This window comes from Sinohyriopsis cumingii, chromosome 1 (genome assembly GCF_028554795.1).
Source record: "Sinohyriopsis cumingii isolate HCF-2022 chromosome 1, ASM2855479v2, whole genome shotgun sequence".
Taxonomy (NCBI): domain Eukaryota; kingdom Metazoa; phylum Mollusca; class Bivalvia; order Unionida; family Unionidae; genus Sinohyriopsis; species Sinohyriopsis cumingii.
This window is the reverse complement of record NC_142961.1, coordinates 114,727,413-114,741,191: the sequence shown is the minus strand read 5'-3', so window position 1 is coordinate 114,741,191 and position 13,779 is coordinate 114,727,413. Positions and strand designations below refer to the sequence as shown.

Genomic DNA, 13,779 nt, shown 5'->3' with positions numbered 1-13,779 from the left:
TTATAACATTTACGTTGTTATATGAGTAATTGTTATTGTGATTGATTGTTTGATTAACGTACCGATATTAGACTTATTATGACATAACGCGTTTTGTATATCTGTGTTATTAGGATCTTTAACGTAGCGTTAACAATTTTTCAGTCATATCGCTACGATGTTTATAGCTTGGCAGTTTATAGTGATGTCTAACACTGGGGCTTCATGCCGCGAACATGTAGCATGATGTCCCACCCAGTCATTTTATCCTGACACTAGGCCGACCAGTCCTAACACTAACCTCTTAATAATGCTGAGCGCCTAGCAAGGCAGATGTTAGTACCATTTTTGTAGGTCCTTGGTATGACTCGGCCGGGGTTCGAACCCACGACCCCGCTTCCAAGGCGGACGCTCTAACCACTAGGCCACCTGAGCGGTCAAACACGTTTTGAAATAGTAACATAATATGTACTGACATAGTGGCATAACACGTATTGATATAGTGACATAACATATTGACATAGTGACATAACACGTATTGACCTTTTGCAACGCTCTGGAGATCATACAAGTTAGCTCGATTTTACCCTTTACGGTGCCTGATCATGAATAAATATTTTTGTTGACAAAAAATTATGTTGTTAGATAATACATATATGAATCATCTCTCTCTCTCTCTCTCTCTCTCTCTCTCTCTCACACACACACACACACACACACACATAAATTTGCAAATTAAATGTTGAACACAGAACCGAATGATTATATTTAGTATTACATACTATTTCATGGTAGTTGAATAAATCATTAACACATACAGCATTGTTTCTATTTGTACGATGTGGAGTTTTTTATATTCATCTCAACACAAAAGAATACTTGGATACTAAATCAAAAATATTTATAATTAAAGAAACCCCCCCAACATGTATAATTTAACCGAACGAAAGTCTCTAGCTATAGGTAGCCTTATCAATCTGTAATTCTAAAAGTGAAGTACAGGGGTCACACTGATCTACTATAGTACATGTATGTATTCTAGGCCAGAGTACGCAATGAAATGGCAGTGGGGTCGCTTTTTGAAACTACTCCAAGGCCACAAAATGCCAAAACATGGTCTTTTATGTATCGAGCAGGTGGATGGGGGTATTTTTTAATACACACTTAAAAACAGTCTAATCCTATGCGTTGTTTTGATGATACTAATGAGAAAGACACTCTTTAATGTTACACTACTCTAACAACTCACTTTCCAGGTAACTTAAATTATAAATTTGACAATTCAAAATAATTCAAAATAGCTTGAAAGGGTGTTTCGCATCGCTGATTGCTGCTGTAAAGGCATGGCGAAGAGATTTAAAAACAAATATCTTTCTGATCCCAATGTCTCATTCTGTGTAACACTTACTTAAAAATAACTTGAATAAACAAGAATATCTAATTACGACATATAGGTTTGTCCCAAAAACGTTCTGTGCCCAAGCTATCATTAAAATCCTATTTTAATTTGACTGACATCTCTGTACGTGGAGACAGATTTGTTTGGTGTGTTTATATTTTGTTTATATTTTGTATCTTTGTTTAATGAGACTCCCTTCACAACAGAATTTGTAATAAGTTCAGTCTGTGGAATTATATACTGTTGATTTCAATTATAATCTGACAGGTATTATCTATTCAAATTATTCACTGCAATTACAAAGTGCTCAGTGATTAATTGGAGTAATCTACTTTAGGATTATTGAAAACCTTTTTTATTATATCATATAGATACTTTAATAACTTCAATACTATTGGTAAATCAGTATATTCAAGGCTATTGGCACATCACTATATTTAAGACTACTGGATATATATTATATACTTTTGGACTTGTTGGGATTTAACTCACACTGCTATAAGTTTCTCTTTAATTTTCACTTTATAATTTAGAGAAATAAATGTATTTGTTGTTGCTACTAAACTTGTTGGTTCCGCTTCGTGCTGCTTCATAGTTTACGTCCATAGAGTCATAACAAAATGTATACATCAGTGTATGATTTGGTTGCACATTTTATTATGGGATTTTTCAACATTTTAGATCGTTCATTTACCTATGTTAATTTACATCACATTCATATATCTGCAGGTGTCCGGGGTGCTGCACGTGCAGCTGCGTAGCATTGTATAGAACGTTATTTTTTGATCAGTCAGTGTTAAATTTATTGGCAAGTTCAAAGAAAGAACAAAATAGTCAGGACCTTTTAAAATAACTTAAGTATCTCGTCAAAATGAGGGCAACTTAATACTTCTACAAGATTTAGTTACTTGAGTGCAAACATTTTTATATATCTTAACTGATTTTAAGATTTCTTGCTCCACACAATCAACATGTGAAGATAAAATGAAGAATATCATTAAGAAATTGCATGGATGATCCACATCTTTGCCTCTTCTGATACAGACTATAATATTACTGTTAAAATATTCCACAATAATTTATCGACTTTTGGGGCTAACGATACGATCTGCATGGAAGTAATTACTCGATATTGCGATCACTTATGTCACATGCTTTTCAGATTAACCCTAATGTTCTTTTTTTTAATTTACTTTCTAGCTAAAGAATTGGCGGTCTGGACAAAAATGGAATCGCTTGTAATCAGGGCCGGCGCCAGACCCGGCCAGACTATCTGCCGCCCTAGGCAAGGTTAGATTCTGCCCCCCCCCCCCCGAAAATATCAATCTCCAATTTTATAAACAATAAAAAAAAATTAAAAATGCGCCCGCTGAAATCAGCGCCCTAGGCGGCTGCCTAGTTTGCCTATATGGTAGCGCCGGCCCTGCTTGTAATACATTTCCAACACATATTCAGGTTTATTTATATGCTTTTCGTTAGAGCGTGTTCTAAACCTATCCATATTGTGAATTTCAATCCATTTGGCATTCTGCAACCTAAAATTCAAACTCTGATGTGTAAATGTTATATATTTCCATAGCATCTGCATCACTCACATCTGTTATTAAAACAAAGTTTGTGTGTGTGTGTGTGTGTGTGTGATTTGGATTTTTAACGTAGCTTTAACAATTCTTCAGTCATATTGCTACGATGTCTGCAGTGTGACAATTTATAGTGATGTCTAGCACTGGGGCATCATGCCGCAGACATGTAGCATGATGTCCCACCCAGTCACATTATCCTGACACGAGGCCGACCAGTCCTAACACTAACCTCTTAATGCTGAGCGCCAAGCGAGGTAGCTGTTAGTACCAATTTTGTAAGTCTTTGGTATGACTCGGCCGGGGATCGAACCCACGACCTCCCGCTTCCGAGGCTGACGCTCTAACCACTAGGCCACCGGAGCGGTTTTATTATCTTTTATTATTATTATTATTATTATTATTATTATTATTATTATTATTATCTTTTTCATACAACGGAATGAATGAACTGAAGCTTCGGTCATCAACAGCTGGGTAAGATAGTAAGTATTCTTTAATTCCGTATGTGTATCTGTTGAACCGATGGACAAGATTGCTTCCCTCTTTGCATCACTAAAGGTGGCAAATACCCTGTCTGAACTTTTGTCTCTTCACTTAGACCGTTGCAGATAAGGAAAAGAATAAGTATTCTTGTACCAATTAACTTTAATAAAAAACTGAGTTGTTGTCTTCGTTTTCAAATATTTTTTGTTTAACCACATGTTACACAGCATGTAGCATTGCGACTGTCTAAAGAATTAGTCCGATTTCAGTGAGAATACACGGCGGCATAGAAAATGCCCCAGCAAGTCCCATATGTATCCTAGAGCCATGGTGACCAACATTCCCATGACATAAGTTTTCATTTGGTAAGGAGTCCCAGAATTAAGTTTTGCGGGGGTGGGGGGCGTTTCTTGATACACCAATGGGCATACATTTATTAAGGTATTTGCAAGTAGGACCTGCTACGAATCTTAAAATTTGCAATTTGACCAGTCTGGATCAGCTGCCATGGTGTGTCCATGTACATGACTTTTTGCTCTACTTGTCTTGGAATGACTGAACCTTTTGTGTTTTGTTATGCCATAGTTACCAAAAATCAAACCAGAAATAGTTTCGTGAACCTCGAAAAGAAAGTATGGAATATTTGTTGCATGAATGGATTACAAGCCACAGTACATCGTGAAATGACTATAACAGTACACGATGTTAGCACAGACCATTAAACCTTTCTGCTTCGAGTTCATGATAATTATTTAAAATATGGGCATTTTCCCCTTTTCCCTGATATGGCCTTAATTACAACACTGTAAACAAGTTTAATTATTATTATAGAAACACACAATGACTATAGATAATTATCCGATACTATTTAGCTCGCTAATACTATTCCATAGCTGCATCCACTATGGTCATATGCATTTGACGTAGGGCAACTCGAGTGACCTAATGGTTTTACATGATCGTTGCAGATAGTAGTAAACTGTAATATGCCAGCCCACTATTGCTGTTTTGGTTGTAATCACTGTCCACCATTTTTATTAATTAGTCTAATGGTCTTAGGGTATTTTTTGCAAAATTTTCACCTAATGGTCATTTCAAGGTGAAATTTGCACACTATTATGTATGTTTTGTGAACATTAAGCTTTAAGAATAAATTCACTTCTTCATTGATGCCTTTTTGTGCCTCTTTTAAGCACTCCTCCTCCACTTTAGCATGAAATATCATAATGTTGAGTCATACACAAGTTGAAATTATATTTTACTCTTAAAAATAATAGTGCCTATATATTAAAGTGGTCTTGTACATAGATACATTGATCTGAAATCACAATTTAGTAAACAACAATTGTAATTTCAGAATTTAATTATGATAAGATAGTTTTGGACAGTTTTTGTATCTTTAGAATAAAAACAATGACAAAAATTAAACAATATTAAAACAACTGACTTTGAATACTTCCAAAATTCTACAAAGGAGGTCATATTGGCAATAATTCTTGACAAATTCCTGATTCACTTTTTCTATTATACAGGTTTTTTACTAAATGCTAATTACAGTAATTCTGCATTTATATGATGTAAATTGTGTATGTTGCAATATTAAATTTTGGATGTCAATTTTTTTAACAGAAAAAATATTCACACATGATTTGTCAAGATACTATTCCTGTAAATAGTGAAAAGATGTAAAATCTTTGTCTTTGTCAGAATCTTTCTTCACTAACATACACAGTTAATGACAATTGCCTACTAGTTGCCCTATGTTGATTGCACGTTTTAAATACTTGCATGGAAAAAAACCCAGATCTGACTTCTAGAAAAATACATGTAGAAAGAAATTCATCCAAGATGTTTTGTTCTACAAAAGATTATATTTTCTATAAAGTGTGCATATTATTTTTCTCCATTTTACAGTTTTGCAAAACTAAAATTTAATTTCCCTAACTTTAAAGAAGACAAATTGTATAAAATAATATATTCCATTCTCAGCAAATTGCAACTGTTTAACCAAAAGATGTTTAACTGCAAAGCATTGGAGAAGGAAGCAGAAAACTACTACAGAGAAGTAATACATGTGCTACAAAGATAAAGTCGAACCAACTCTATTTTGATAAAGAAGATAATGTTCTGTGTCCATTGCGGATTTTGTTGTATTGTTCATTGTAATGCCAACATTTTTTGTTTTTAAATTCAACATTTCTGACTTAACAGATAAATATACTTTACTATTAAAAATTAGCATATCATTTGCATACAGATTTTTGGGCGCGTTAGTTAAAAAACTGAAATGGAATTTGTTGATTACTAAATTTTCCTACTCATTTTTCAGATGCACTTTTTTCTGTGCTCCTTTGCAGGTCCATGTTTGTATGGCTGATATGTTTGTATTCTGTAAGATTTGTAGTAAGCAGATCCAACACAGAATGATTTTTTAAAATTTTATTTGTCTATTTAGGAAATATGAATGTGGAGGCAATATAAAATATTTCAACAACAAATAACATTGGTATATAAAATTTTCATAAAGAAAGAAAAAGAATATCTGGAATGCAAGAGTAAATAAACTTCCTCCCATAAGGAACTGCATTTTGAAAGTATTACACAGTATCTATTTATACTAACAGCAAGACATGTTAGAAACTAACTTTGATGTAACAGCAAAACACTATCAGATATGACCAAGATAGCATGCATTTGTTTGAGACATTCACAAATTAAGTAAAATTTTGATGCAACAAATGCATCAACAGGTAAAGTAGGACTAACTTTAAAAAACGAAAAGAAAAACAATTCAATTAGCATTTGATCTGAAGTGCTAAACAATACAATTCATTAATCACTGTGAATACTTGTTATCATTATAAAAGACAATCAGCAGATCAAGGTAAATATTTCACTGGTATCACGACAGTTTGGGCCATTAAAATACGTTTAATATCTTTATCATTTTCCATCATTTATTATCTTTTCATCTCACTGAAATGGACTAATGTATAATAGTCTAGTCCATATTATTTTGTTACAAGCATTGTTGTTGTTTTTGTTGATTTTCTTCCAAAATAAAAAATATTCACATGAAATGGACACCTTCTGAATGTGTAAGTACCAGTAAGAATACAATAATGTAGTTGCACATCACTATATTCCAGGACTGACCGCTTCCTACAGGTATGCTGAAAGGTGGGCTATCATAAGGTTCTACACCATAAACTTTATTGGATGGCTACCTCCATAGGAAATTTTAAGGAGTATAAATGAATTCTATCAGTATACTTTTCTAAATATAATCCAGCACAGACTTTACAATATTAAGTTTTAGATAGGATGACAATGGAAGGTCTTTTGTTCTTGTTGGCTTTAATAGCACTTTTACCACATTATTGGTTATATTGTGCCAAAGAAATGGTAGCTAAATGCCTTTCCCAAGAACACATTGAAGTAGTCTACCCAGGCTGGCTGGTGGTGAATTGAACCTGCCTCTCCTGGGTTATGAATCTTCAGCTCTTCCAGCTGAGATCATAATGACTGATTTAAAGAAAGTTCTATTGATATAAAAAAAAACGTAATGAATGAACTCAAAAACCAATGCAAAAAAGAACTCTGAGACTAAAATCTGGCTGAAATTCTCTTCTATTTGCTATTGAACTTGGGAAAATATTTAAAATATATGTAATATGAAAATTTCATTTACTACTAGTCACAATGATTTTAGCATAGAGACCATACTAATGTCATGGATCAGTATATTGCCCACATTAAAGAACAAAATATGCAACAGAACACAAGGAAAGCACCAATCCATTCAAAGCTATAAAATAAATGGTTGAACTTTTACCATTTTTAAAATCGTACATTAAATCATTCAGCTTCCAATGACACACGCTTTTATGCATGGTATGAATTTCAAAATATTTAAAACTATACATTAGGAATTTTTTTTGCAAGACTTTTCTCTAATGCATGAAATGTTTTTGACAAGGATTTTTTTGTTGTCATGATTGTCAAGACACTATACAAGTTGGTAATGAGATGTAGCAAATACTCCTTTGATTGTAATGGTTGTAATGATAGCCTGTGTATGTTTCAGTATATAAAATTATCTACCATATTTTATATATTATTATTATCTAAATCACTGTACTTAGTTAGTTGTGGATATTCAAAAGAAAAGAGAGAAAAGAAAATGATAACATACCATGCACTTAATTTCTGAATACCAGGACTTAAGGAGATGATGGCACAATATGAGAAATACTTGCAGCCATTTTAGAACAAAGAAAAGAAATGTTAATGTTTTAATATTGTGTCTACAATATTACTCCTAAATTGATACTGTATGCAAACAATTTCATAACAAGTAAAAGATCTGCACTATACACTTTAGTACCTATGTACTGGATAAATGTGACTAAATAAAAATACTCATTTAATCTTTAGTACCTATGTACTGGATTAATGTGACTGAATAAAAATAGTCCTTTAATCCTTAGTACCTATGTACTGGATAAATGTGACTAATAAAAATAGTCCTTTCTTTAATCCTTGGTATCTAAATACTGGATTAATGTAACTGAATAAAAATAGTCCTTTATTTACTCCTTGGTATCTAAGTACTGGATTAATGTGACTGAATAAAAATAGTCCTTTAATCCTTAGCACCTATGTACAGGATTAATGTGACTAAAAAAAATAGTCCTTTCTTTAATCCTTGGTATCTAAGTACTGGATTAATGTGACTGAATAAAAATAGTCCTTTAATCCTTAGCACCTATGTACAGGATTAATGTGACTAAATAAAAATAGTCCTTACTTTAATCCTTGGTACCTATGTTCTGGATTAATGTGACTGAATAAAAAATAGTCCTTTAATCATCAGTACGTATGTTCTAGATTAACGTGGCTTAATAAAAATAGTCCTTACTTTCATTTGGAGTCGAAACTCTATACACACTTTCTTTTTCCTTATCATAATAAAGCTGCATGATATGAGATACAAAATATAAAATTATAACATCAATTAGACAAATATCTAGAATGAAGATTATGACACAGGGATGCTCTGAACACACACATGTACATTTTTATTACCTTGTACTATTTATTCAACCACAATATATAACAGTATTGAGTCATATATAACAGTATTGAGTCATATATAACAGCACAATATTTTGAAAGATCAAACTCACATCATGTACATTAAAATTTATATATCCAATATGTACTCGCTTACAAGTCGAGTCAAACTGCAAATAATAAAGATCCCAATCTGTTGTTGCATAATGCGCCAGCAGATCAGGTTCACTGTTGTTTGTTCTTCTGATTTTCCTAGCTAACTACACAGACCCAGATCTGCTGGTGCATTATGCAATTACAGATCTGGGTCTGTGCAGTTTGCAGCTGGACTTGTCTTATAAGCATATATAGACGGTAACGAAGCACAAATGACATATCCACACTGTAATGAATGGAATGGTTCTCTTGTCAATTAAGAAAATGTATACAAATAAAATGTGAACAATTCTATATTTTACAAATATCAAGATGTATATTATTAAAGAAAATAATCAAAAAGAAGTATTTTTCTGAAATTTGTTTCAAAAGGTCGATAACATACTTGTTTGAAGTGTTAATTTCATTCAGATTCAAAGATGGACGGATCTGTTTCAAAAAGTTACTTCAGAAACATATTAACATTATATGGGTGAGACATTTGATTCTAAAAAATGACAATTATTTTTGCAATATAAAAACAATGCATTTCAAAGATATTGCTAAGGTGACAGCACTCTACATTTACTTGTTGCTGAGACCTGTATGTATTATGATTTGATTTGGTTTGGTTTGGTTATTCATGACACAGCAACATAAGTAGGTCATTTAGTGTTGAGTCGATTGAAGTAAGTGCCTTGCCCAAGGGCACACCATGGTAATGGACCCAGGCAAAGTCCAATAGTAGGATTTGAACTCAAACCTTTCTGGTTGTGGGTCTGGCATGACAACCACTGATCCAATGTGACTCCCTATGTGCTTTTCATGGATGATGATACACTTAGATGAATTTCTTGAGTATGCCAATTAATCAGAAAGTGTACAGTATTCATTCAGAAAAACATCCTCATTTTCATGAAGGTAATCAAAAACCGTTCGGATGCAAACAATACAATTTGATTTAATTTATAAGACTGTATATAGTTTTAAGAAAAGAAAAAATTATTTTATGGTCTGTACGAATTAGGTCCACATGTACAATTTCAGTATATTAGAGGTGTATAGCACAACAAACATTTCATAAACTTCAACACTCAAGAAGAAACATTAATATTTCTAACATAATGCCCAAAATTACACAAAACAGACACAGACAAAAAGTATACCCAACTATAAAGATATCTATAAAATCCTGATTTCATTTCAAATCCAACTTAATAATTAAATATATGACCTCTCTAAAACTTTTAGAGAAAACATTAATGGAGGAAACAAATTCAGACTAAATTTATCTTAACTTAGACAATGTTGACCCATGTGACTGGGCATAAAAGTAAAAAAACAAAACAGAACATTCTTTTCTATGATATCAAATTTAAGGTAATATAATTAGTTGATGAAAACAAGACATTATTTCTTTTTCCCTCTACAACATCATTTTTCATAAGTTCTGTTTCAGAAGCTATCCTCATTGCTTATACCTAAGTAAGATTTTACTGGACAGAAATTACAGGCCTTGAGTAAACTTGAAATAAAAAGCCTGTTGGACCTCTATTACAAACATAGCTCATATGTAATATCAATTACAAAATTTGATAATGCCACAAATTATTTCAAGTCTTGATGTCCACATCTGACTGATGAGGAATTCTACACCAAAGGATAAAAATATTGAAGAATGAAAGAAGAAAAAAATTGAAAAATAGTCTTAAAATGGGAAAACTATATGTCTATCTATTTCATGCTGCCAGCCAAACAAGCTGTATAAGAAAAATCAAAGATGGGATTATCAGGAGTTTGACTTTTTTGACCTAATTCCATCTGTGAACAAATGACATACACTATAATATGCATCTACCTTATCAAATGCATATTGTTTCCTTCCAGCAACTGAACTTATCATATAATTGCCTTCTGTACAGACAAGAATATATGGGAGAATATGTATGGTTAAAACACAAATACTTCACTCCTGTTAGAAAAACATAATAATGTAGATCAGGGTGACTTGTTTTTGTTGTTAAAGATGTAGTACTAATAGAGGAATGCCATTTTATTCAGCTTCATGATTCTAGCATGAACAGCACCCAAGAAATGAATTTCAGATGCAAAATTTCAACGAAAGTTACTCAAGTATGCAATATGGGTCTCCAAGACCTTCTTTTGAGATAAGAGTGTAGTACACTGGCTCCCAATCCCCGAGTCATGACCTAAAACAAGGTTGTAATGATGTTATGGAGGGTCACCAGGATTTTCTTTATGGTGGCAAAACTTAAAATGTGGAAATATGGTCATGAAGCTCAGAAAATAGATTTTATTTGGGGGGGGTCATGGCCACCCACTGGTATAGTACTTATGATCAATAAACATACATGTATCTGAATTTAATCCACATGACTGTGTCCATTGGGGGGGGGGGTAATTAATATTCTACATCAGTGGTTCCCATCCTTTTTTGGCCATGACCCCTAAAAATAGTTTTTCTGAGCCTCATAACCCTATTTCGACATTTTTGAACAGTTTTGCAATCCTCATAACAAAATCCTGGTGACCCTCCAAAATGTCCCCGATTTCGACTGTGATCTGGGGGTTGTGAACCACTGTTCTACATGAATATGTCCAGTTGGAGGGGAATTAATCTCCTACAAGATAGTGTCCAGTTAGAGGGGAATTAATATCCTAGATGACTGTGTCCAAAGGATTTCATCCATCACTCCTCTAGTCTGTTACTTGAAGGCACGAGTGTACTATTCAATTTCTAGACTGTTTCTCTGTTTCATAATTATTTCTACATTTTCAAAACAGTATGAACAGGGAACCAAAAGGTCTTTTGTACACATAAATCATCTGAAGAGTTTGCAGGTGGGTATGATGATCTAATTAGAATTGTCATGGAAAGTCAATTTCTGTCATTATCACTTCATGATCTTTATTTTCATTGATGCAGTTTAATTCTATCATAAATGTTGATTCATGTGAATAATGCCGCACTATGTCATCATCCATCCTAACAAGAATGCTGCAAAAATATAAAAAAAAATCATGTTAAAATGAATATTGATAAAATATTTATTTGATTAATGTACGAGCAATTATTATTTTTGTTTAACTGGAGACTTTTTTTGTATGGTATGTGGATTAATTGTGAATGTATCTCAGTATTTGATGCAGTGCTTTTCATATTTATCATGTGGAAATTGCTTTAAGAAGCTTCCTTACTTGCTCAATTTTACATTATTTACTACAACAAGAGGCCCAAGTGGCTCTCAGATTGCTAAACTGGCTGGTATATGTTTAATAACTAAATTAAAGAGCAGCTGACCAAGAAATCCATGTGAGTTGCATGCTCTCTGTAGAAATATCTTCCACAGATTTTTGTTACATATGCCATGAATGTAACTGTTTAACATTTTCTCTAGTTTTCATATCCTCTTCCATATTTGATATCATATCAACACGATTTGTCCAATACTGAGATAAACCCATATGCCAGGATATTTTCTATCCAGGTTGGTTAAACTTTGTTGATTTTTGGGGGATAAAGATTTTAGCAATAGCAACCATATTTAATAATGGAAAGGCCTTCAAGCTAGGAGGTTTTCTATAAAATTTGTCTAAAGTCTGTAAAGTGTTTTAGAAATTATTAGAAACTTGTCTATTTTTAGTAAGTTTGTCAATATTTGATGGCTTATTAGCATTGTTTTTACCAAAATTAAAACATTTCAAGCCAAGTTGCTTTCTGTCGTATTGGGTTAAATTCAGTAGAGTGTTCTTTCAAAAAAGTCATTCAAAATTGTTTCTATTTTTAGTAACAGCTGCCACATTTTATGATTAATTGACATTATTAATACATCTGAAAGCCATTAATGCCAGAAAGATTTTCTTCAAGTTTGGACAGACAACTAACTTATGAGAAGTTGTTTACATTTTTGTTTATCGTTAGTAATGGTGTTGGATCAGCAACATCTGTAGCCCTCTGTGCCAGGATGATTTTTTTTGGGGACCAAATTCTGTTCAGCAACTTATAGAAAGTTTTAAGGTTTCTAATTTTAATAATACTAACCAAATTTAATGGCAGATGGATATCATTTGTACACATATGAAAGCACTTCATGCCAGCATGTTTTCCTTCAAATTTGGTCATATTCTGTTATGTATTTATTGAGAAGAAATCCTTTAAGAGTTTGTCTATTTTTAGTAATGGCAGGCAAATGGCACCCAAATCTGATGGCAGATTAGCATCTTATGTAAAATGATTGCTTTCTTTCAAATATGGTCAATCCTGCATGGCAGTTTCTTGCAAATAATTCATTTATAGCTTTTTCTATTTCTAGTTATGGTAGGTTGTCATCATTTGAAACCCCGTTTATGCCAGGATACTTTCCACTAAATATGGTCACATTCAGTCTGTGAATCAGTTATTGTGAAGTCATTTCAATTGTTAGTACTGGTGGTCACATTGGATAACAGATCAGCATCCACTGAAAAAATCTTTATTACCTTGATCTCATTATGCTTATCTCTGTCACATTAGTCAAACAGTTTTTGAGAATAGCATTATTGTGAATGGATGACTGGCACTGAACAATAGACCATACCATAAGCTCACTAGTCCATGCCACAACATGAGCTGTATGTGTGTGATTTGGATTTTTAACGCAACTTTAACAATTTTTCAGTCATATCGCTATGATATCTGCAGTGTGGCAATTTATAGTGATGTCTAGCACTGGGGCATCATGCCACAAATATGTAGCATGATGTCCCACCCACTCACATTTTTCCGAGACCAGGCCAACCAGTTCTAACACTAGCCTCTTAATGCTGAGTGTCTAGCAAGGCAGCTGTTAGTACCATTTTTATTAGTCTTTGCTATGACTCAGCCAGGGTTTGAACCTGTAACCTCCCGCATCCAAGGCTGATGCTCTAACCACAAGGCCATTGGAGCAGTAATCACAACATGAGCTAAAAAGGTGCTTTTTTGTTTGTTTATTTTTACAAACTATTCTTAATCTAAATGAGGAATTTACTTAAAAATGAAAGACAAACATCAAATAAGATGCACCATTTTTTGTAACAATCTGCTCATACATTAATAATCACTTACCATTTATATACTTTGCT

The 13,779-nt window shown here is 33.1% G+C and overlaps 1 protein-coding gene across 3 annotated transcripts in view; it reads right to left on the bottom strand.

Annotated features, from left to right (window-relative positions):
- Positions 1–5,868: 5,868 nt before the first annotated feature.
- Positions 5,869–13,779, bottom strand: part of LOC149807665 (uncharacterized) — a 108,402-nt gene continuing 100,491 nt past the window's right edge. For all 3 annotated transcript variants that reach the window (XM_089969462.1, XM_089969470.1, XM_089969456.1), the window contains exon 18: positions 5,869–11,674. In XM_089969462.1, coding sequence (XP_089825588.1) covers positions 11,545–11,674 — 130 coding nt within the window. In that variant the 3' untranslated portion in view covers positions 5,869–11,544. The remainder of the gene's footprint in view (positions 11,675–13,779) is intronic.